At 43.1% G+C, this 26,001-nt stretch overlaps 1 protein-coding gene across 4 annotated transcripts in view; it reads left to right on the top strand.

The window, feature by feature from the left end:
• The window catches only part of COL11A1 (collagen type XI alpha 1 chain), a 263,565-nt gene that overhangs the window by 77,608 nt on the left and 159,956 nt on the right, over positions 1–26,001 (top strand). For 2 of the 4 annotated variants that reach the window (XM_083445147.1, XM_083445145.1), the window contains exons 5-7: positions 6,409–6,537; positions 25,277–25,420; positions 25,625–25,732. In XM_083445147.1, coding sequence (XP_083301273.1) covers positions 6,409–6,537; positions 25,277–25,420; positions 25,625–25,732 — 381 coding nt within the window. Of the gene's footprint in view, positions 1–6,408; positions 6,538–24,849; positions 24,976–25,276; positions 25,421–25,624; positions 25,733–26,001 lie in introns of all 4 variants that reach the window. The other 2 variants (XM_083445148.1, XM_083445146.1) reach the window with 2 other exon arrangements.

Genomic DNA, 26,001 nt, shown 5'->3' with positions numbered 1-26,001 from the left:
CTGGGTCTGACAGGACAACATCTGAAGGTCAGCAAGTTCTGGAGGCCACCGCTTTGGCTATCCCTGTTCTGTGTATGAAAAATAAGTGAAACACCCAAATTCCAGGAGAAATATTCCAGAACAATGAATACCTAGAGAGAGCGGTAATATATATAGAGAGAGAGACTTACACTTCCAGTTTAACATATATTTCAAGGCTAAGCAAGTAGTTGTTTTAATGGAAATTTTGTTTTAATAGTTTGCAGAGTTATATTGAAGCAGTTCAATGAAGTGGGGAAGGACATAGCTGTTAATTATTATTTGCTGGTATTTAATTTTACTGTTTACTATTATAGTTAATCTAATGGATTATATTGCTTCATTTGATAAAAGTCGTTTATTTTAAAGTTACTGTGAGGGTTTTTTTGTATCGGATGAGATTGTTATTACGTGTTTGATATTTGCTGTCTATTTTGTTGTTTCTTCAGCTTGTAAACAGCCTTCTTTATAGTAATACAGAATGGCGGTATACAAATTAAAAGTGAAATGAACAATGAAACAAAATGTCTGTACATCTGTGTTTGAACACAATTGCTTTATTGTGTTGATACCATTTAAATCCACTGTCATAAACTGCTTTGGGTTTAAAAAATGAAAAGTAACGCCCTCCGCTGTCCATGCAACCGACGTGTGAAGGGCCTGTGTACATGGTCCACTGTACAAGCAGGGCTCCTTCATGCAAGAGCAGATTCTGGTCTGCAGATTCCCCCTCGTGTAGGGAAAACTTTGGTGTGGACACCAGTATGAGCACAGAACTGCCTCACTTGTTGACTGAACATACAAATAGTGGATGGTGCTGGCAAGCAGGTCTAGTCCATGTGGCCTCATTGCTAGCACCCTTTAAGGCTTTAACACACAAATTAAGAGACTGTGTTTGTGCAGCATTGTGGACATAGTTACGCTGAAAAGTCTAAATCAGCTGTCCGCATGGGGCAGAGGAATATAGACCAGGAGCCTCAGACCCTCCAAGTGTCCCTATTTTCCAGAGATGTCCCTGATTTCCACATGCCACCCCAGTTTCTGATTTGATCCCAGAACATCCCGCTTTTCCTTAGGACATCCCTATTTTCATTGGAGAATGGTTGGAGGGTATGGTAGGGTTACTATTTTCATCAGAGAAATGCTGGAGGGTATGGAGTTAAGCGAGCCATCTGAAGGCAGCCCTGCATAGGAAGTTTTTTTAATGTTTAATTGTGTTTTATATATGTTGGAAGCCACCCAGAGTGGCAACCCGGTCAGATGGGTGGGGTATAAAAGTTCTTATTATTTTTATTATGGAATAGGATGCCCCTGTTTTCATTAGAGAAATGTTGGAGGGTATGGAGTCTGACAATGTGAAAGTTCCCTACCCTCCAAGTGTCCTGATTTTCCAGGGACAATCCCAGAATGATGAAAGCTTTCCCGGCTTCTGATTGTATCCTGGAATGTCCCTGTTTCCCAGTGGCGTAGCGTGGGTTGTCAGCACCCGGGGCAAGGCAAGTAATTTGCGCCCCCCCCCCGCTGCACTGTCCCTCCCCCAGATAGTCCCTCGCTCTCTCTCCGCACCGCACCACACGCCTGGCACCCTCCCCTCCACAGTGGGCGGCGACCCGGCGGCTCGGATCGGAGTGTGAGTGTGCCCCCCCCCAGATGCGAGTGTGAGTGTGCCCCCCCCCCAGATGTTGCGCCCGGTGCGGCCGGCCCCCCTGCACCCCCCACGCTACGCCACTGCTGTTCTGCTGTTTCCCCCACCAGTGCTGCCACTGCCAAGCTCAGGGACAAGGATAAGCTGGCGCTTGCCCCGAGCAGCTGTGAGGGAGCATCTTCTGACCTCTCCATTGTCTCTCCATGGCCACCGCTCCCTTGGAAAGCTTGTAGCGGCTGCTGGAGACTGGGCGAGGAGGAGGAGAGGTTGTGGTAGCTTGAAGCCCAACCTTGCTCCCTTTCATCCTGCCCAGAGAGGCTGTGGGGAAGGCCTCTCAGGGCAGGATGAAAGGGAGCAGAGTGCAAGCAGTCTTGATTCTCTCTCCCCCCCCTTTTTTTTAATACTTTGTGCATCCATGTCTAAACCTGGCCCTTTCTAAAAATTATTTATCGGTGTGTTTTTTCCTTTTTTGTAAATCTACCAAAGAATAAGGTAAAATTGGGATTAAAGCATTTTCTCAGGACCGGTGGAGGGTGTGTGTGCTCGGGGCCGGATTTAGGTTTGATGAGGCCCTAAGCTATTGAAGGTAATGGGGCCCTTCCAGCTGTCCTTTGTCAACAACAAATTGTCGCTGTTTTTGTGTGTTGAATATATGCTATATGGTAATTTATGGACCTAATAGGTATCTAAAGCCATTTGCACATGTTGCCATGCAACCAGTCCAGGCAGAATGTAGGCACCCTATATATAGAAATGAGCAACCAGTGATATTTTAGGGAGCAGGCCAGCAGGCGGGGCCCATAACTTACATCACAGGAGCCTACACAACACAAAACACTGTTGCTGTATGTGGATTTTATTTCATTTGTTTTTTTATCTTATATTCTGGAAATGTACATCCAGTTGTTTTTTTCCTTTAATTTTTTTGCGGGGCCCAGTAGAGTGTGGGCCCCTAAGCTATAGCTTGTTTAGCTTATAAGTAAATCTGGCACTGTGTGTGCTGTGTCACCTTGGTGAAGTGGTGTCGGGAAAATGACAGGAAATGCTCTGTGGGTGGGGGACACAATAATGGGGGGTCAGGGAGGGCCAGCTGGTGAGGGGGAGTGAGACACGCCCCTATTTTCATCTGAAGGGTGAGTATGAAGTTCTGCCGGCGGTGTTATTTTTGTGACTGCCTCTTCGCTGTGGGCACCATCGCTTGGCGTCATGAAGGGAACTCATTCAGACTCCTCCGTGAGCTGGAAGAATGTGAGTGGGTCACACTGCACAGCTGCAACCCCACCAGCTACACATTTCATCAGGAAAGGGGCCCCACATTGGCCCAGGTGTAGGAAGAGTCTCTCAGCGCAGGAGGGGCTTTGAGTGAACCTCCCTGTTGTTGCTGAGGGATGAGAATGCATGTGTGAACCTGCACATAGGGTTGCACATACTTGACATGCTGGCTTAAATGCTAGCAGAGCGATGTGTCCTGAATCGTGCCCCCTAGGAATTTCAGATTAGTTCCCAATGAATAAAAATTCAAGCAGGAATCGCAGCTTACAACCCCCTTCCCCACCTCCTCTCCCTCCTCTCAAAAGAAAGAGGGAGAAAATGTTCAAGCAGAGGCTTGTAGCTTTTCCAGTTCAGTTCATGTATATTTCTGAAGCTGTATGTGAATGTGAAGGAAGGGGTGGGGGGAAGAATGATCGTGTTAAAAGTCATCACTTTGGAACAGCCGAAGCAGTATTCATAAGCAAACATAATTAAAGTCAAGGAATCTTAAGCGTGACTGTAAAGTACTGTCTGTTGCTTCTGGATGATTATTAGATTATAAAACATCCGAATGGGGGAAAGGGTAATAGGAATAACTGTGAGTCAATTGCACCAGTGTAAGTAAAATAAGATTAAAGCATTAGTCTTCTATGCGCTCGATTAACAAGAGGATTAAATACAGAACAAATCATAATAATAGCCCAGGGGTTGATTTCTTCATTGCTTTTCGGGTGTTGTAGCGAAGCTAAGTCTGTTTTTAATATGCAAGTAAAAATTTCATTAATATTCCCACAACATGCAGGGGAAGCGTCAGTCATTATCGCAACTTTTTAAAAGGGTGTTGAAAGCAGGTTGAAAGAGGGTTTATTCCTTCTGGTGTCTGCATGCATCCTATCTCTGCTCCCTTTCAGCCACATTTCGATTCAGAATGTTGGACTTCTGCACACCATTGCAAGCAAAACTACTTCCAGCTCTCACAAAAATTATTCTCTTTCTGTAGCCTAACTTGTGATAGGTGGTTGGTTGCTGTTGTGGCCACAGTCCAACAGTGAACTTAATGCACTGAGGCCAGTTGTTGACAGTGATGCAGTCCCTGCCTTGCTTTATGATTTTATTTTGATTTATCACAGAATCACAGAGTCGTAGAATTGGAAGGGACCCAAGGGTCATCCAATCTTGAGACCTCAGAGAGCAGGTGTGCATGTGTAAATTCCTTCACATGATGGCTACATGACCACACAGAGAAAGGTTAATGTGAAGAGGGCTTTGCATGTGGCATATTGGCAGCTATTACTAGGATCACAGGTTCTGGCACACTAATAGGGTGGCTGACTCACTACGGATTAATGCACACCAATGCACAAGACATGGAATTGATGGGAAGGTGGGTGGGGAGAGTGGGGTTGTACATGGTGTACAAGTCTACACTGGGCATCATAGGTGTGCCCAGGCACATCCTAATGTTTCAAAAAAAATAAATATCTAGTATCAAGGGAACTAATGGGGAGAGAAAGAGAGAGAGAGAGAGAGAGAGAGAGAGAGAGAGAGAGAGAGGCAGAAGAAAAATGCTGGAATGGATATGAAATAGATTTGCAACTTCTGCCTGGCTCTGGCTCTGGAAGTGGCACTGGGGTGATTCTCTCCAGCTATGGTAGCAAGGGAGGAGGAGATTCCCTTCTCCACAGGCAAAAGCTGCAGATCCACTCCAGCCTTTTTCTTCTGCCGACATTTGTCTCTTTCTTATGACTTTGTTGCATCCAATATATATATCCATATATATCCTGATCCATATATATATATATATATATATATATATATATATATATGGGGATCAGGGGCTACTTTGGAGTGCACAAACAAGGAGGAGGAGGAGGAGTCATCCTGCCCAAAGCACTCCAGATCTCCTCTGCCACTAATCACTTTGGCACAGGTCTTTTTCTCTGCGACAGAATTCTCCTGTTTTGACTTACTGACTTCTCATATTATGGCTGTTTTGCAAGCTTTTTGCCTCTTTACCTTTTGCTTGCCCTTACAGTGGTACCTCTGGATGCGAACGGGATCTGTTCCGGAGCCCCGTTCACATCCTGAGTAGAACATAACACACGATTGCGTGTCTGCACGTGCGCGGGTCACATTTCGCCACTTCTGCGCATGTGTGTGACATCCTTTTGAGCGCATGCACGAGCGGCAAAACCCGCAAGTAGCACGTTCCGTTACTTCCGGGTCGCCACGGAGCGTAACCTGAAAACACTCAACCTGAAGCATATTTAACCTGAGGTATGACTGTATTTGTCTATCTTGTCATTCTGCCCCCTTCCTTCTTTGAAATGAACAAAAACAAACAAACAAACTTGCGAGCACACCCTAAATAAATTTGTTGCTGCTGTGTATATAGTCAAAAACCCTGGAAATGAGGGGTTGAAAGCATTTGCTTCTTTTCAACAGGATTAGGAGGTTTTTCTATGATTTCAGTTCAAAATATTTCAGTTCAAAATACTGGACCAGAAAAGGGGAAGGAAAAAGGGCAAAGCGGGCTTGTATGTGCTCTGCCAGTGCACACATGGGTCAGGAACACAACCCCTGCACAAAACAGCTGTTGCCTGTACTCATTTTCCTTGCCTGGAAAACTGGAATATTTAGCTATTTATTTTCAATTCTTTTCATTTTCTAATTTCATTTTGTGTGTGTATTATATTGTTACTTGTTATTTGCTGTTTCTCCAAAATAAGAATCTGTTTCAACCCAAGTAAACCCAACATATTTTAACAGGAAGAAGAGAAGCTTAATTGTTCTGATCAAAATTTTTTGAGGTTAACTTTTTCTTTCTTTCCGGTGGATATGCTTAACTGTTTCTCCTTGAAGTTAGTGGGATTTAGGCATCACTTGTTTAACCACTTATCTGGGAGGGAGCCCCACTGAACTCAGTAGGCCTTATTTCTGAGTAGGCATATATAGGATTGTGCTGTTTGATGTGCCTGACTTTGGTGGAGTCATGCCATCAGCTATTAAATATGCTGTTGCAGTTTATTTAAAATCCAGTTTGAATTCTTAAAAAATGTAATTGCTTAAACTTCAAACTCTCTTCTTGCCCAAAGAGTCAGCCATCAAAAATGCCTCGCCTCTCATCCCAGTTGTCTGATAATATATGAGTGGCATTGTTACCATTTATCAAATCACAAGAAGACAGCAGCAGCCTACATACAACCACTTTGTACATAAAGGCTTAAACATTTGGCTCTTGCCACAAAATGATTTCACCTCCCAATAAAACACCTATTTGTACACAGCGAAACCCATTAACAAGTCATGTTGAAGCCATAATAGACAAATATAAATTACTCCGATAAATTAATGGGCTCTGCAGAATAATTAAACCTCTGTTCGATGCATCTTACTTAACCAGGCTGGTTTTGCAGAGAAGAAGGATTCCTTTTCATTACTCCCTGTGACCTGCAAGAGTTGCTAATTTATAATCATCTTATGTTTCCCGGCAGGGTGATATCCAGCAGCTGTTGATTGTCGGTGATCCCAGAGCAGCCTATGACTATTGTGAACATTATAGCCCAGACTGTGGTTCCCCTGTGCCCAATGCTCCTCAAGCTCAGGAACCTCAGGTTGATGAGGTGAGTAATGAGTCATGTTCTACTAGATTTATTGCGCATTTAACTGGTATGCTGGGTTCATGCTATCGGAGAGTTTGTTTACAGTGAAAGATAATGCCTTCCTTACTAATACATGCGCTTAGCCATCTGTCTCAAATGCTCAGACACATGTTTTAACATTTCTTTCTATAGATTGTTTCTAAAAGAACAGTGATACATCACTGTTTCCATTAAAGAGTACGGTTCTGTTCACCTATATCACTAAAGACATTTAATCTAGAGGAATACCTTTCTTTTTATTTGGCTAAAGGAGGTGCACATCCACTATCCTCATGCCTTAGACAGAGGTGCTGGGTTGCCACCAAGATTGTGTGTGTCATGCGTCACACATGTGTGACATCATGCATGCGACATGCTTTGCGCGATGTCCCCCACACCGTGAAGGCCAGACTGGTGAGTCCTAGCAGAAGGTTTTTACAAGAATGTTTATTCAACTATGCCCAGGACCACCTAAGAACCACCTTTCTGAAAGCTTTTACATTCTGACAGCAGCTTCCATGGCTTCCTATACAGTACAGTCATACCTTGGTTTTCGAACAGCCTAGTTCTCGAACCTTTTGGCTCCCAAACAATCAAAGCCCAGAAGTCACTGTTCTGGTTTTCTAATGTTCTTTTGGAAGCTGAATGTCCGATGGGGCTTCTGTAGCTTCCGATTGGGTGCAGGAGTTTTCTGCAGCCAATCAGAAGCCGCGCTTTGGTTTTTGAATGCTTTGGAAATTGAACGGACTTCCGGAATGGATTCTGTTTGACTTCCAAGATACGAGTGTACTTAACCACTCTTGTTTAGAAGGTGTGAAGTGCTTGTGTTTTCTAGGTGCCTAGCCATAAATTATTAAGATTATTTGTCTCGAGAGACTCAAAACTGATCCTTCACATTTTCACAATATGAATTTCAACACAATTTATTAAGGATGAATTAGAAGTGGCCTGTGAGGTGCCGGGATGGGTAGATATTAGCCACTGCTGTTGAGAGGGAAGACAGCTTGGATCCTTTCCAGTGAGCAACATGAGGCAGTGGGTGGCTGGGAGCATGCATACTTGACCTCAGAATAAGATAGGATGGGGCTGCCACAATTAGTGCCTTTATGCCTGGATCTGACCTCAGTCCACCTCTGACACATAAGCAGCCATTGGCATATGGTAATGGGACCTCTATTCTCTTGCTGCACTGCTGTTGGTTGTCACTGTGTTCTGCCCCTCTGAATGCAGCGAGGCTGGAAGGGAGCACAATGCCCATGAAACCTCCATAATTTCCATTGTGCATTTTGAAGAACTGGGATCAAGAGCTTTCCAGGCTCTGGATCTTGTATTGCTTCAGTTGCACAAATGGCCACAGATTGCTTGGACAGAAATTTGTGGTGGCTTGGAAGGGCTAACAAAGAGTTCAAATGCTTTCCTCCTCCCCAGCCTTGCAGGGTTTTAAGAAACAGTAGGGCATTTACTTCATTCGCAGCCCTGCCATGCATGTAAGCTGGAGTAGAAGGGGGGGGGGGAGTTGCAGGCAGACAGCCATGCCAGCCTGTAGCTGGGGCAGCGATTAGACCTGTATCAGGCCTAGTGCCAACAGGACTGCCAACAGGATTTTCTGGGGCTCGATGCTGGACTTGCGTAAAATTTGTACAGACTTTGTCCCATGCCTTTTGCAGAAGGGGGGGGGGGGAGTGTCCAACCAACAGAATATTCACGTAATTGTAGTTCCATATCTCAAAAGGCACGCTCTGTTTAATATCTACCTGCCGCATGAAGAATGAAAGGCTTGCTTCCCCTAAATCAGCCTTTCTCAGCCAGTGGGTCCCCAGATGTTGTTGAACTACAACTCCCATCCATAGCTGTCAACCTTCCCTTTTTTTGGCGGGAAATTCCCTTATTCCAGCGCCATTTCCCGCTGCTTCCCGCTGCTATCCCGGATTGTTAGATATCCTGTAGACTGTCCCTGGGACAGGTGAGCCTGCTGATCCCTTATTTTTGAGGCTGTTGGTCCCTTATTTTCAAATCTGAAAGCTGACAGCTATGCTCCCATCACTCCTAGCTAGCAAGGCCAGAGCTCAGGGATGATGGGAGTTGTAGTCCAACAACATCTGGGGACCCACAGGTTGAGAACTGCAACAGAACTTGAGATTCATGTGTTGTGAATATATAGGAGGGCCCAGCAATCACCAGCAAGAATAGGATTTCTCTCCCGCTACCCCTGTATATGCAGCCTTGTATATACCAGCTTTCTTGTAGAATGCATCTCTCAGCCATGCAAGAGAACAGTGCTCTGCTTTTGGATTTTGCCATGGGGCAGTGAATGCCTGATTCAAGTTTGTGCCTTAGCATTTTCTCACTTCTTCAAACAGATGCATTGCTACCGCCACTGCTTGGTAGGCATGGAAACATCCCACTTTGAGCTGTGGGCTGCCGCACCTACTCATGCAGCAATGTTTCAGCCTTGCTCTGGTCTTGTACACAACCACAGGGGTCAAATTTTGCAGCTCAAATGTGCAATTCTGATCTTCCCAAGACATGGCCCTAGGTTTGGAGAATTGCAAAAGAAAGCAAAAAAACCATACCACAAACATAGTAAATACTTTAGTATAAGACAATTAGCATCCGTAATGCAATGTTGTGGTGTGAATGCTTCTATCCATTCCATCCTCTGCCTGATGTTTTCACCCACCCCACCATTCTGTGGCTGGTGAGCATGCTCATTCTTCTTTAGATTGTTTTGGGTTGTTATGGTTGTATTATATATATATATTATTCTTGCAAACCTTGAACTTTCCCTAGGCATGCAGGTGTCTCTGTCTTGTTTATTAGTAGCCTTGTTCTGGCTGCAGTCCTATTGGCACTTACCAGTTGAGTTTACTGAGCTGTGCACACGCAGCAATTGGTACAGTCTGTGTCCGAGTGATGGCTTTCTATACGGTGACTATGGTAGTGACTGAGAATGCACTGGAAAACCCGTTGGCTGAGACTTTCATTGGGGCAATCTTCATCAGAAAGGAAAAAAAGCCCTTGTGAATGCCACCACATCTGAAGGAGTTGGCCTTAGCTATCTTTTTGCTTGGTCAGTGTGCAAGTGCTATACCCTTAGAAGACCATGAGGTCCTCGTAGTGTGGAAAGAAGGTGAAAGGCAAGGAAGATGTTCGTGATGGAGAAGGGTCTTTACCGATGAAGGACGAGGGAGGAAATGAGAAAGAGGACCACTTGCTGCCTCATAGAAAGCCAGACAGTTGGTCCATGTAGCTCAGTTCTATTAGCCATCTTCTGGAGCTTTCAGACAGGAGTTTTCCCAAGTCTGAACTAGAGTTGTCAGGATTGCAGCTGGGATCTTCTACAAGCAAAGAATAGGCACAACCACTAAGCTATGGCCATTCCCCATACGAGTCATTATAGTGGTTAACTGAGACGGTATACTAAGAGTCCTAGAGCCCATAAGCCAAACATTTACTTCTGCATTAATGCACAGAGTGGGATTGATGGTCCCCTTGGGGGCACATTAATAAGCTCTAGAATCACCTGAGGCTTATGAATCTCACTAGATTGATGCGTCTTCGCTTTTCACCTTACAGCTGATGCATGAAAATTATAAGCATGGTCACTTGTGCTTCTGTACATCTATGTGATGTGTGAATCTGATTGACGTGATCTGAAGGCTTAGTGTAATACCAATTGAGGAAGTATTGAGTGGTATTAATTGATAAAATTATTATTTGACTATTAATAAACAAGAAAAAAGTGAGTATAGAAAAATTCTTGCTAATGACAGGCTGTCACACTGAGAATTAGGTTTATGCCTCATTAAGCTGCCAAAAATCTAGCGCAGATCTATGTACATTTCAAACATCACTGCATAAACCAGAGAAATTCAGGATAACCATTAAGCTGGCTGCTTAAACATTGTAGTGAAAGAATTTAAACTGGATTGGTTACCTTTTCTTGCGAAATTATAGGAAGGGCTTTGTATGCCTTCATTTGGTGCAGGAATATTATTTTCAGTATAAACAGGACTCCGTTTTTGCACCTACACGTACACACCCACCATTTTTAAGTGTTCTCGGAGACGAGGAGGGGAGGAGAAAGGAAAACTGGGACGTTCTGGGATCAAATCAGAAACCGGGATGGCTTTTGTAATTCCGGGACAGTCCCTGGAGAATCCGGACATTTGGAGGGTCTGACTGTGCCTTCAGACCTCAGTAAGGTCTGCAAGAGGTTTGTGCAACTAGCAGGCATTTTATTTATTTTTAGCTATCATATTGGTCAGCAGATTAGTAGCAGGACCGGCCTTTCCATGAGACAGACTGAGGTATCTGCCTCAGGTGGCAAATTGTGAGGGGCTAAAAGTGGCAAGAAATTTTGTGTCATGTGATCTGTCCTGCAGCCCCCAAGCCAGTTGCTGTTCTAGCGTGTAGTGGAGAACTCTGCTTCATCACCTGTGCTGAAGTAAGATTTGGTGCACAGAATGAGGAACACACCATCCTGTCCTCTTTATCTCATTTATAGTATGGCAGCCGTGCAGCACACCATACTTTTCCAGGTTAAAAGGAATCCTACTCCTGCTCCTCATAATAATAATCTTTTGAATGACTGTGAGCCTCTCTCTCCCTTAGAAGCCTATTGAGGGGGAAATCTCAACATCGACTTTTGTAAATATTCCCTCTGCACTGTAAACTCAAATGTGCTGAGCTGTGTCCAGACAAATCACATTTCAGAAGCTGGAGATGTGGGGAGGGGGGAGAGAGACCTATTTAGTCATGTACCCTCCTGGCCTACTCAAAGTTGGATTGTTCCCCGTAGAATATATTCTCGTGAGCAGTCCAGTCTGCTTCGAAAAGGCCTCGTAGCAAAGGCCCTTCAGTTCTTTGCTTGGAACGGTATCCCACAGCCTCATAAATCTCACAGCCTGACTGGAGATGGAGAAATTGCTCCCAAATGGGAGCTCTGCTGCATTTGTTTTGGCCGGATCCCAACTGCAAGGATTATGCAAAAGAAATAAAAGAGATGCTTTTAAATGAAATACCTTTTAGAAGAGAAGATCCAAGCGAAGCCTAGCCGTACTCTCTTGAGGAACTCTGTGCATCATTTTATTTTTATTTTTTACGATGCTAATTTGCTCCCCCCCCCCTTTTTTTCCCCTCCAAAGACTTGCTGACTTGCTAAATCTATGCTTCCTTTGAGACACAGATTGTATGAGGCACCGTTTTCATGTCTGGCATGCAGGATTTAGCTGTACCTGCAGGGCTGAAATCTGTAGAGATAATAAACTTTCTAGTTAGGAAAGCATTTTACTGTGTTTCCCAGGGGCAATTAGAGTAATGAAACTCATAAATATTCCAGTAACCATTGATTTTGGTACAGTCCTTGAGAACTGACCTCTTCAATGCAGCTTTGCCTCAAATTATTTAACGTGATAAGGATTTTGCCTCAGAGTTGTGCCACTTGGAATAGCATGGAGGCAATTGGCTGAAAGGGCCCCTCTTTCAGAAACTTGCCTAAAGTCTGTGGCAAATACAAATAGGTGAATCCCATCAGTTTTGATTTAATTTTCATTTGGTCTTACAAAAGTCTGCTTTCTGTCTTCTCTGTTATCTAGGACTTTGCACGCGGGATGACTTTATTCATAAATATGTGTTCCAGGGCAGCCCTGTCATGATTCAGTCAGAACCCAAATCCATTGCTAATTCCAAACATTTCCAAAATTCAGTAGCATCTGTTATTTGCAACTTTTCTTTCCAAATATGGTCAAACCAGAACATTAGAAAAAGTCTGTAAAATTGCTGGTATGTAATTAGAGTGACAGGGATATACCATAGGCGCAAGTTGTCCTTTGCTGTTACTCATTATGTATCCTCACATTCCCCAAGCTGATGCTGGCCAGATGTTTTGGACTACAACTCCCATCATCCCTGATCATTCCTGATGCTGGCAGGGTCCGATAGGAGTTGTAGTCCAACCATGTGGAGGGCACCAGTTTGGGAAAGGCTGCCATAGACAGAAATAGCAGCTGTTTCTCCACCTAGGGTGATGGGTGGTTCAGTCTTGTTGAAGTCCATGTAACTTCTGCACATCTTTGCTCATAAGTCTCTCCTGACCCATTTCCATATTAATCTGTCATTATTATTATAATTATTTCAAAACTGCACTAAAAATTGCATTCCAATATGTATGCCAAAAATGTATTTTCTCTCAAAATATGCATTTCTGCATGGATTTTTGATACTTTTTGAGCCAAGAACTATGCCACAGCACACATAGAAGTGTGAAATCTGGTGGATAGCAACACTGCAATCTCCAAATTACTTGGAGATGTTTGGATCAGGTTGGTTAGCACTGGAATTATAAAGATTGGATACCTCAAGTATCCCTAAGATATGACCATTCCCCCACCATAGAAAATGGCAGAAAACAGAAGCATGCAACAATTAACTTAGAACATGCTTTATTGTTTATTTATTAATATTCTTGAATACTGCATGTTATGTGGGCATTGCACAGTGCTGTACAGTCATATCATAAAGCGCAATGCAAAATATGCAAATGAAATTAAACTCAAGTTGAATGAAGCAATCGGGAAAATCACTTAAAATTCTACATCATCAACATCCAGCAAAGGCCACGGTGAACAAGATAGCCTTTAGGCAAGCGCTGAAATTGTATCCAAGTCAGTACATGTCCTGTTTCTGGGGGTGGTGGGGAGGTCATTCCAGAGTATGGGTGGCATCACAGAAAAGACCCTTTTCCTAGTTGTTCCTAGAGGGATATCTGCAGCTTGTCGCACAGCCAGGAGGACCTCTGATCTTGATCTTAGAGTCCAGGTACAGGCAGCCTTATTATCACCCTCAAATTAAGCTTGTGTTTGTTGTCTTGTGCTTTCTCTCCACCATAACCATAATGTAAGGAGCAAGCACTCTGTGTGGATGTTCAGACATAACCCCCCCCCCAAAAAAAGAAATTACATTAATTGCATGCTGCAAGACAACTCTCCCCTCCCTCACATGCTGTCACATCTTAGAGTTGCCATACGTCAGGGAAAACCCTGACATGTCCTGTTTTGGGGAGCCAACATACTCATCCGGGTGGATTTTTACATTTTAAAGGAAATGTCTGGGTTTGTTGTCTGTGCCACACCTCTTTCCCTGGCTCAGACTAGCAGTGGCGCAAGCTGTCCTCTTTTTATATATGGCAATCCTATCACACATAGACTAGTATATAAAACCCTTTTGAATTGTTTAGCAAATCCACAACCTTTAAAAAAAAACCCTTATATTAGATTGTCTTCTGTCTTAAGCATGTTTCTTATAAGAAACCTTTGCAAAAGCAAAGTCAAATCAGAAGTTCAGAATATTTTCCCTCTTGCAATACCCAGAAAATAATGCACTTTCAAAGAGAGAGGATACTTTTTCCACTTGGCATATTCCCTACAGCTCAGTTTCTTTTGAAGTTGTGAAGTGGTGCTCCCAAAATGAGGATTTAATGAAGAAACCAGTCCTTTCCATTGGGACTGCATGTTGATCAGGTTGTGTCATATAAATGTGCTTTTCTCTCTGGTAAAGAAAGCATGAGGTCACAATGGAAATATCGTGTTTCATCAAAGAATGCCAGGTTTTCTTCGTCCTGAAGTTTATATCAAAACACCCATCCATGTGCAATACTCATCAGGACTGGAGCACTACTAGGAACACATACGTAGCCTTATTGTAACTTCAGATGTTCCCCCCAAAAAGGGACAGGAGAGGAAATACGCTTCCATCGTTCTGATGTCATGTTAGAAAAGGAAATCGCATGGAGGGTTTATGCAAATTGTTTCTGCAGCTGGAGCTGGGATAGTATCCTCCCCTTCAACTGTATTATTGGGAGTTACGCGGGAAGCATTGTACAACTTCCCTGCAATTCCTGTCCAGGATTTCAAACCCAGTTTGGGGCAGTCTGCCACTTGTATCCAGACTGAGCTTGATGTGTCTTCAAGCCTTGGTGCTTAGCGACAACATTTCTGTGTGTCAGACCTTGAGACCAAAGACTTGCTATGGATGGGTTTTTTTTGGCACACTACACTGCCACTGAGAAAGCAAGGAAGGATCCATTCCTGGCAAAAGAAAAAGGCTAAAGCTCATCTAGAATCATAGACATAGGGTTGGAAAGGGACCATGAGGACCATTTAGTGATTCTAGTCCAACCCCCTGCAATGCAGGAATATGTAGCTGTCCCTTATGGGGATTGAGGCTGCAACCTTGGTTCTAATAGCACCATGCTCTAATCAACTGAGCTACCCATGCATGTGTCCAAGGATGCTGGGACCAAGGGAAATGCAAGTTTCCATGGCTCCCAACGTTTCTGAATTCACTAGTCATGGACACAGTCTGAAGTGCTGGAGAGCCACTGCCATCAGTGTAGACCATGCTGAGCTAGATGGACCAAGGGTCTGATTCAGTATAAGGAAGCTACCCATATCTTTTTATTCAAAGATAGCACCATAGTGTTCTCCAGAAGTTGTGGACCCCATCTCCTAATAGCCGCAGCCTATGTGGTCAACAGTAAGAGATGATGGGAGCTGTTGGCTACATCATCACACTGACCATCCCTGTTTCCAGTTCAACCTTGCCTGCAGTACCTGCTTAGAAATGCAATTTGTTTTAACGGAACATAGTGAGCCAGCGCAAGGAAAGCACATTTTTTATTTTCTACCTTCCCGCTAAGTGTAAGTAAAAATGTCTTCCAGGGGAACTTTATAATGAAAGTCACAGTGCAAATTAATCTTTAGTGTAGATGTGAGTTAATTTAGAATATTTGTTAATTAATATAGCATAATAAATACTGAATTAATATTAAAAAATGTAAACATTCTAAATGTATTGTTAATTCACACCTGCACTAAATATGAAAAAAAGAAACAACCTTGCTGTAAACAGCTCTGAGCCCACAGGCTGGAGTGGGAAAGAAATCAAATCATTCAAATGAATACTAATTTGATCATGAGTAATGAATATGGTCCTATCTATTTCAAATTTCTATCAACCTGGGAAACAGTTTTGGGCCCAGTTGTGGCAAACAGCAGATGAGGTGGCAAACTTCATTCCAGACACCACCTGAATTTCTATGGTTGAATGTTCCCCTCTGCAAACAAGCTCAACGTAGCAACAAAATCTCTGCACATAGACAACTAGAAGCTGGATGAGTTGGAGTAAGGCTAGGCTAGAACAGGTTCCTTTGACATCTAGTTTTCTGTGGGCAGCAGAGGCAGATTCAGGGGAGCAGAGCATTGGAGGCCCCGCAACTGTTATGTAGACGCGAGGCAAGGGGCATCAAATTTGGTGGTCGCACAGGGCGCCATTGAAATTTGAAACCCCAAGATCTTCCACTGTAGCCAGCATTCATTCGTCTATCTATCTTATGAATTCCAGCATGTGTGTCCTCCCACTTCCAGCTAGATATGCTTACCATCTCATCTGCTGAGCCTCGGAATATGTGTGTGACATGTCAGACGGTAGCTGCAAGCCGTGATCAACCATGGAGCTACTTGGTCCTTGGAATGTGCTCCTGCTGTTCCTCTGCCCTTCCTTAAACAGTGGGACAGTTTGGCTGCGCCAGTTCTCTTTCATTTGGAGCTGGGAAGCCACAGAGTGCATAGTCTCGTTATCAGAGAAGAAAAACAAAAACAGCCTGTTTATTTAAAGATGTGCAGGATGAGAAGGAATGGGAAGAGTGAAGCTGCCCGCCTGGGCAGATTTCAAAGTAATCCCCAGAAAAGTCTCAGTAGAGGTCTCAGAGTTCAGAAATGCAAACAAAAACTGTCTTCTGCCACACACACACACACACACACACACACACTTTCTCTCTCTCAGAAGCAAACTGCCTGTCATCCAGGAATCAATTTCAGGACAGTATACGAAGAAATTAAAAATTACAAAAGCATCATGACATAAGCTATAACATAAAGCCAATAGATTGCTTTCAAACAATTTCTACTCACAGTAATAAGTGGACATAAGTTAGCCATATCCATATTTCCACAAGTTTGTTCTGAAACCCTGTCTGCACTATAAAGTTAAAGCAGAATCATACCACTTCAAACAGTCATGGCCTCCCCCAAAAAATCTTGGGAAGTTTAATTTGTGAAAGAGTGCTGAGAGTTCTTAGGAGAGTCCCATTCCCTTCATAGAGCTATAATTCTCAGAGTGGTTAACAATCAGTCCTTCTTTCCATGGAATTCTGGGAATTGTAGCTCTGCGAGGCAAAGAGGGGCAAAGAGAAGGAGATCAGGACAAATTCCTCAAGCATCCCTAGTTGAGATGATGATGATGATGATTAATTTGCTATGGCAATTGCTTTTGCAAGGTGTTAAATAACCTGCATCACTTCAGAAATGTGAAGGGGCTATAAGCTTTCTCTTGGGGCTTCTCTCTCGCCTGTACTCCCCACTCCACCCCAGTATAAGTTCAGTCCATCTTGCATTAACAAACAAACAAAAAAAAAAAAAAGAAAAAGAAAAGAAAAGAAAAGAAAGGAAAAGGAAAGCAGGGAAGATCCCAGAACTTATTAGTTATTGACAACATTTTTAGACCACCCATTAACAAAACCTTATCCGGGTGGTGCAGAGAACTATTTTTTAAATAAAACACACACCCCATAAAATATAAAATACATGGACATAAAAAAAGAACTTTGACATTAAATCAGAAACAAATGTGGCTCCGGTTCTCTGGGCTAGGAAGCAGTTGTTGCCTGCTGAATTCTGCTATACAGAATCACAAAGCAGCAGGCAGCTCAAAGTGCAATCAGAGGGTGTTGAGGTGAGCCCAGTGTCAGGCATGTGAAGGTTTCATCCAAGGCCCTTGCTTCTGACAGATTGCTGTGGTATTCGTGTCACCATCTTGGCTGTAGGATTAGCCATTTTCCTTAACATAGTGTAATGCCAAAGGAGGGCGGTTGGCTCCTGCTGCATAATCTGAGCAACAGATTACCTGAGTTGTCTTCAAGTATAACTGCCTCTTGAATAACCTGTAACTATCTTACTTCTTACTCATTCTTAACATTTGCAGATGAATGGCTTGGATTCCCCGCCCCCAACTATCTTGACTCATCCTTGACACCCTTTACGTTTTTGCTCAGGAGATCTTCACTGCTGACGCTTCACTGTAGACCTTCCCTTTGTCCCTAAATTGCACTTTTAATAGCTGTGTAGAAGAGAGAATTTCTACAGGTGTTGCTGTAACTCTGTCATATAAGCTTGCTTTCTTCTTCTTCTACACATCTATTAAAGGTGAAAGAGACCTGTCCACTAGGGTTGCGATGATGGTTGTCTGAAAATATAGCTCAAGTGATGGCTTCTCAGCCTTTTGGCTAAGATAATGCAAAAATATTACCTGTGTTAATTGTTTAAGTGATTCTCTCTGGGCAGGAACAGAATTTGGATTTTTGGGGGGTGAGGAGAGGACTTTAGAATTAAGAAGCTGGTGACTGGGCCACAGGGAATGGGGCCTTATTGTTGGCACTGCTGCCACCTCTGGTGGTGATGGCATAAAGTTGAAGTTAAAAGTTTTTGTTTTTTTAAAATGAACAAATAAACTAACTCTGCTACCACCCCCTGTTCAACTGGGAGAAATGCCCCACCCCAAATTTGCAGCCTACACATGGATCATGTAATTCAGAAGGTCATTTGATTATTGCCATACTGGCCATAAAATTTGCTACCTCTGTGAGAATTGAGTGGGAACTAGTAGTGGCTTCCTTGTGTACAAATATCTTTCAATGGGGCTATCTTCCACAAAGGAAGCAATGCTATGGAATCGACAAAGTGCAGGATGTCTATCTTACCTAGCACAGGTGAATCAGTACATCATTCTCTCAGATAGTGAACTCAAGCGGTGAATGCTGAAAGGATTGGGGACAAAATGGGGCCCCTGTGAAACAACAGAGAGGTATGGTGTGAGAAATCCTGAGTTTTGCAGAAGTACATTTTATTAAACAAAAAAAACCTATGGGAGCAATGCCCCCCCCCCTTGGAAAATAACAAAAAACAACAAATCCCAAGTAAGAACTGAGCATGCTCTGTAGTCACAGATGGTTGAGTGTCAATTGAAAAAGAAAACTGGAAATGGAGACATTTTTCTTTCGGCCTCCACAGCTTATAGTACAGTGGTACCTCTGGTTACGTACTTAATTCATTCCAGAGGTCCGTTCCTAACCTGAAACTGTTCTTAACCTGAAGCACCACTTTAGCCAATGGGGCCTCCCGCTGCTGCCGCACGATTTCTGTTCTCATCCTGAAGCAAAGTTCTTAACCTGAGGTATTATTTCTGGGTTAGCGGAGTCTGTAACCTGAAGCGTATGTAACCTGAAGTGTATGTAACCTGAGGTACCACTGTACCTTGGAGACAAAAGTGGGTGGCAGGGAGGTGCCACTCACTTGATCTCTGGTTGCTTCCGTTTCTGCTGCAGGCTGGGAAGTGGTGGGCATGTTGTTGGTGCAGTGCAAATGCACTGGCAGAGCTGATCCAGTTCTCCCACTGGTGTGTTTGCACTGCACTGACCTTGCTGCTGCTGCTCTCCCAACCAGATATACAGAGGCTTGGAAAGCACAGCTGACTCACTCCATCATCTGCTGTTGCCTCGTTGGCAAGAATCCTGAGCAGAAACACTCCTGTTAAGGGGTTGAGCATAAGTTTTGTTGTTAAGTTAGATTTGTCACCAATATTAGTGATCCTGAAAATATCCTATGTGAACGGCAGTTATTACTTTTGTACAGATGAGAATGTGAATCTTGATGAATCATGGCATTCCTAATAACGCCCAAGGAGTTCACAAACACTTTCTTTTGACCCAAATCCAACGCGCTAGACATTGGACCACATTAAACATCCATTAAACCGTGGTGGCTTTGCCCCAATATCCTGAGATATTAGATTTCAGCAGCCCACTGAATTCTTTCCTAAAAGTGTTTACCAAGGACCGCTACACAAATTCAGAATCATGTGAAACGGAAGGAAAATTACAGCCACATTTTATCACGAGGACTTTATATTTCTGCTCCGTGAATAGAATGTGCATCCAAAATGCAGCCTTGTTTTAGTGACCTTACATTTAGTTGAAATGTCAAAGGCAACATCCTAGAAGAACTAAAATATTTTCCAGTTGATCGTGTATGATGCAATTCAACCCGCTAAATATACTTGCTTTTTATATGTGCCTCTGCAGTTTCTCATTCATGAATGACGGGCTTTTCAAACTGTGCCTTTGGCAATGCTTAGCATAAATATCAATTTACTCACTGTCTGTGTGCCTTTTTTTAAAAAAAAATTCTAGCATACTTGGCACAGTTTTTTTGATTCAGTCAATGTTTCTGTTTGTTTTGTGGTCTCTGAAGAACTTTTTCTAACCTGCCCTTAGCGATTGAATTAGCCACAGGATTGGCACAGTCCAGAGCAGTCACTAATTTTGCTGTCAGACTGATCCTATCATTATTTTTAACTAAATAGAAATATTATTAAACGGTACGCAGTCCTATTTTAAATGCTGAGTAACTGATCGGCTGAGTGCTAGAAATAAATAATAATGCTTGTCACTTAGCTCAATGGCACAGTGCCTGCTTTGCAAGCATGCAGAAGATTGTGAGTTCAATACCTGGCATCTCCCGTAAAAATACATACATGAAAAAAATCAAGAGATGGGATAGATCTCTGTCTGGAACCTTGGAGAAATGCAACTAGTCAAGATAGAGAACAATACTGGCCTTGGACAAACAGCTTGACCTGATACAAGGCAACTTCTAACGTAATTGTGGGATATCCAGTCTCATATAACCAACATGCTTAAGTCTAATGAATGCATGGAAGGGGTTAAGACCATAGAGTGGGCTGCCCTGCCAGGCTTAGTTACAGTGGGTCATTCCCCCTCACTTTAGGAAGAAGGGTTATTAAGCCTTTGTTCTTCCATTCTACCATGTGAACTCCTGCAAATAAGGAGGTCTGGTCTAGTTGTTCCAAACTCAGGCCATGTGTCCTACAAGCCGTCTTTGTATTTCTATACAAATAATTTAGAATTTAGGCACATTTATAAAAAGATAATTAAAAAGCAATGTATCAAAAGCGAAAAAGAATAAAGAAAAAGAAAATATGTTTAAAAATACGATCCTTACAAAACACAATTGTATAGAAAAGAGAGAGAGAGAAAGAGAGACCCATTATCACATTTATTTTTCCCAGTTACCCACCCTGAGAGATAGCCGAGGGAGGTGATTTTAACCAGGTGTTTCCATGCACAACATCCACATTCTTAGCCGTTGCATTACAGGAGCTGTGAAACTCAGAGGAATTACTCTGAAGCACAAACCTTGTTCAAATGTCCAGCTACTGCCATCCCCAGCCACCAGGGGTGATGCTTTGGGATGCTTGGTGCTAAGGCCAAACCTCTGCCCTCTATTTTGTTTTAAGCTGGGGCATTTTTAAGAAGGGCGCACCAGCAAGACTAGTCAAAATCTGGACAGATTGCAATCTAAGCCTTTCAGTAGAAAGCCTTTACAATTTGATTGCATAATTTAGAATATCTGACCCCGGCCATAAAAAAAGTACTATATCTGTTTGTCACACTTAAATGCTTTTCTCCATCATAAAACGATTGTAGTGTACTCAATGTAGTTTTCGTCAGTGACAAATTTTCATTCATTTTTGTTTGTTTGCCCAGAGAGGCACATGAATGCGTGCAATTGAACCTCTTTGGCTGACTAGTCAGAGGAGACAGACATTGAGGTGTTACATTCCTCTGCAGACACAACCTATTTGTTCTCTATCAATAGAGCTTTCAGAGAGGCTGCGACACAAGAGGAACTATTTCTTATGGAGTTGTGCTTTTCAAAAATCACCTTCAGGGAAATGTGCCGGGTGTAAAGACGTCTCCTTTGCATATTTTAATTTGACATTGAAACTTTCAGACCTATGCATTATAATTCGTTAAGTACCATTGAAGAGCATGGCGGGGAAAGATGCATTTTCCTCTTTTGATTTTATTTAGGGTTGATAGATTCTGATTTCATTACATCTTGACTTGGTTGAGGGTTGGCAGGTTTTGGCCAGTTTTATAATATCTGTGGGCCCATGTAGTTTTAGCTGCCTGTTCCTTGGGACCATAAAAAGGTGACAAGTCTTTTGGGGCTAGACTTCAGACTCTATAGGCAGGCTTGTGATGGTATTTACTGCTCCATAAGGTGCACCGGACCATAGGGCGCACCTAGTTTTTAGGGGGGGGGGGGAATAAAGGGGAAAAAATTATCCATCCCTCTGGCTGTCTTGGCTTCCTCTTTAGCCACGCACAACCTCTCCAGCCGGAAGAGGCTGCACGCTGCTTCGTTTTTAGCTGCTGGGCTGGGGCAGGAGAAGCCTGAGCTTCCCAAGACCCCAGCCTCCAGAACAGCTCTGGGAGCAGAGGCAAGGTTGCACAGCCTTGCCCCCGCTCCCGGAGCTTGCGGGCTGGGGGAGCGCTCCAAAGGTTTGGGGATAGCTGCCTGAAGCCCGGGGAGCGCAGTGTGAGTTGGCACTCACAGGCTGCAATCTGCAAGCCTTTGGAACCCGGCTTGCAGATAGCTTCCTGAAGCCTGGGGAGCAAGAGGGGCGGTGCACACCGACCCCTCTCACTCTCCAGGCTTCAGTGAAAGCCTGTATTCGCTCCATAGGACGCACACACATTTCCCCTTCATTTATGAGCGGGAAAAGTGCGTCCTACAGAGTGAAAAATACAGGCCCCAGAGCAAATGCCACAACTACCACCCTCATTATAACTATAATCATCTTATAGCTACAACTGCTCAACATTGATTATATACTAGCAAGACAGGGCATGCCAAAATTTCTCAGCAAGGCTTCTGAGCCTTTAACAATATAGCAGCAGGCAGAAATTCCACAGGCAAATGATTTCATAGACTCATAGGCTTGTAGAGTTTGAAGGGCCCCGAGGGAAACAATAAGCTACTGCACACAGGAATGCTGCCTCTGTGCCAAATGGTCGCTCACCTGAGTTGCAGGTGGACTTTGGCTGCAGCCCAGCCCAGCTTTCCCCTTCGGGGCACAGAATAGACCATTTCCCCTTGTGGATGGTCATTGGAATCCTTTTCAACCGGCCATGGAGCCTTGTGGGATTGCCCACCAAAACTTTTATTTAAAACCAGCCAATCATGGCAGTTTAAATGGGCGGGGCAAGAGTGGCAGACTGGAATGGAGAAGTCTTCACTCTGGTCTTGTGTGGGTATCCCACCTAAGACTCCCAACAGTGCAGTATCCCAGCCATGCAAAATATCAAGAGATTTCTATGCAACTCCATCCAAGCTGATTTCCGCCTAAAGCACATACTCAATTGACAGAGTGCAACTGTGAGGCCAAGACCTGCCAACTTTTGATGAACTTAATGTGCTATCCCTAAAAGATGATCCCAAATCAGATGAACTCGTGGAGATTAAAGGGTGAAGCAAGTGAGCACAATCCCCAATCCCCACTTCAGGTCTACATCAATGAAAAAGTGACCAGGGCTTATGTTCATTCCTAATTTTGTGGACATATTTTGTGGATAATTGGGTGGTGCTGTTTCAGAGTATGGCATTCCATTTTGACAATAGTGACAGGGTATTCACTGTTGGACGTCAACATGGTTTTAAAAAGCATTCTGTATTTGAATAAAATTAAATCAGTTTCACACACATACATACACATCTGTGAGCCCACCCAGTGTTTTCCTCACATAAATGTTTACTTATGCAGCATTTATTTAAAACGCAGCTTAATAATTAAGTCTGGGGAAAGTGTTCTGTTTTATTTTTGCCTGGGAATTAACAATATGCGCATTAGAGTAAAATTGCTGAATTATTGAAAAATAATCCATATTTTCTTTTTAGAAATGCAAGCTTTCTTACATAGTCATTGCATTTTATGAAAAAGCAAGAGATATTGACATAGTGCATTTTAAACATTTGCCCTCCAGTTTCTTAACCAGGGTTAACTAAGGCTCTCTATCTGTGCTCACTGACCCCCACCCCACCCTTCCATTGAGTCCCCATCACATGCTGGAGGGACAATTTCTGAAGTTGAGAAGCCATGGTGGAGGCTTTCTTCATTCTGAGAGCTGATCACACAGAGTTCTTAATGAGGCAAGGAGCCTTCATGGGTACAGGAGACTCCCATCTTCAGATGTTCCCCTTCCAAAACATGGAAAGGTTTAGTGGAGGGGGTGGTGCCAGGCCAGCAAACCTAGGGTTGCCATACGTCTGGAATTTTCCGGACATTTCCAGGATTCAGCCATCGGAAACAATGTCTAGGCATCAACAACTCTGGGCGAAAGCTCGACAACTTTAGACAAAAAAAATTGTTTCCAGATTTTTGAAATACGGCAACCCTAAGCAAACCCAATCTGTGCTCCCTCTTCTTGTGATTCAATAGCATGACACTGAATAGAGTTATTATGTGTGTGAGGATTCACACTGCAATCCTCTACCTGCAGTCTGAAGTGATTTTCTGCCATTTCCCTTATTACACTCAATTTAAGTCTTCTGGACATACATCATGAATTGAAACATCTCACTTGGTCCACTCTCTTTTTGCCTGCACTGCTAGGATGTCAGATAACTTTGTTGGCATGCTAGCACTGCCTTAGAGGCTGCTATTCCAATTTAAATGTTTGCCCTCCCCACTGAGTAATGATTTGTCTGTTGCATACCCAGCATCATTTTGATTGACCCTTCTTAGTGGTGGGAACTGAAGGACATTTTTGACAATATGTTTCTTACAGGTAGTCAATAGGACCTGCCAGCTAACTAACACCAGTAAAGAAACATAAGAAAAACTTTTCAATTTCAAAAAGTTTCAAAGTTTCAAAAACTTTCACAGGTGTTCTATGTAACTAAATATTGGCCAATTCTAAACCAGGTCATAAACCACCATCCTTTGGTTGCATTGCTGTAAAATCAGGACTTTTTTTCCCATCTGGAACTTGCCGGAACTCAGATCCGGCACCTCTCAGGTGTGCCATTCTGAGGTGTTCATGGTGAGTTCCGGCACCTCTTTTTCTAGAAAAAATAGCACTGGTAAAAGATAACATTTTTATGCAACTATTCCTTGCTTTTTCATTACCTTCATGTTTATTTTATATAAATCTGAAAGAAAATAAGAAAATAAAGCAATCTTACTAAAATAAGTTTGGTGCTTTACTTCTCTTAATTTTTTCTTCCAAGCGAGTAAAAAAGCTTTCCATGACTGCTAATATAGTTTGCGGCCACTAACACAGCCACGCCTGGTATGTTTCCTTTCACAATTTAGTATGGAACTGAAGATTTAATTGAATATGACTATGACTATGGAGATCCAGATTATAAAGATTATAAAGACCTTGACTCTGTAACAGAGGGACCCCCACTGTACGACGAGATTGTCACACAGACTGAGGTAACGGCATGTGCTGTGTGTGTTGTGTGACGTCCCTGTCATCTCCCTTGTGGTCTTGTCATGTGGTGTCTTGTGTTAGCTAAGCCTTTTGTTCCTTTTCACCTCTTGCCTTCCTGTTTGTCCCTAAATCTCATTTTAATTCAACAGTGGAAGAGCAGAAGACCACCAGCAATTGCCCACCTATCTATTTATTTGTTTGTTTTAAGCCTTTTGACTTACTCTGCTTCCTTTCCTACCTCACTGCTGTTCCCTTTTCATTCATTTATGTTTTCCCATTCCATCTTTCAACACCTTTTTTCAGAAAAAGAAAAAAGCCCCAAAGAAGAAGAGGACAGTGGCTGCTAACTCAAAGAGCAACTCCCCAAAGTTCACACTCAAAAAATATGAATCATTTTCATCCAAGAAGAAGAAAAGCTATCAAGCCTCAGCAAAAAGCAAACTAGGGGTAAAGGTAGCCAAAAAAATAATCAAGATCTTTCCTCGACCAAGCCTGGAAGATCTGTGATGTTGAGAAATGAGTAGCTTGCCTCTAACCCCCAGTAGATGAATTCACCTTTGGCTAATACCACAACCCAATTGAACTGAGATTCCTCCTGCCCATTTGCCTTACTCTTTTGTGGTTAATGTCCTGTGTTCTCTTTCCTGTCAGGCCAACATTGTCGATGAATATAATGAATATAATGTGGCTGAAACTGACTATGGGACCTCTGAGGGCTACCAGACTGAGACTCCGAGCCGAACGACGGGACCAAATGAGGTAATGAGGAATGGAAAAGTATACAGGCAAGGATACTTCAAAAGATCTTAGTCAATAACTTTTACCAAGTCGTAATCGGTTGCCCTCATTTAGTCTTATGAGAGATCCTCTAAAGACCAAAGTGGCTTGTGCCACGGTCCTGAAATGCACAGTTTTACTCCAATATCTGGCATTTCGTCTTTCAGTTCTGCTTGAGAAATGACTCCTAGAGACTGCAAAAATGTAGCTCTCAGAGTTTAATCATATACATGTTTTGATGTTGTGCAGTA

The sequence above is a fragment of the Podarcis tiliguerta genome (assembly GCF_965153285.1).
Source record: "Podarcis tiliguerta genome assembly, chromosome: 6".
Taxonomy (NCBI): Eukaryota; Metazoa; Chordata; class Lepidosauria; order Squamata; family Lacertidae; genus Podarcis; species Podarcis tiliguerta.
Note: the sequence above shows the minus strand (reverse complement) of the source record. Positions and strands in the feature narration are given on the sequence as shown.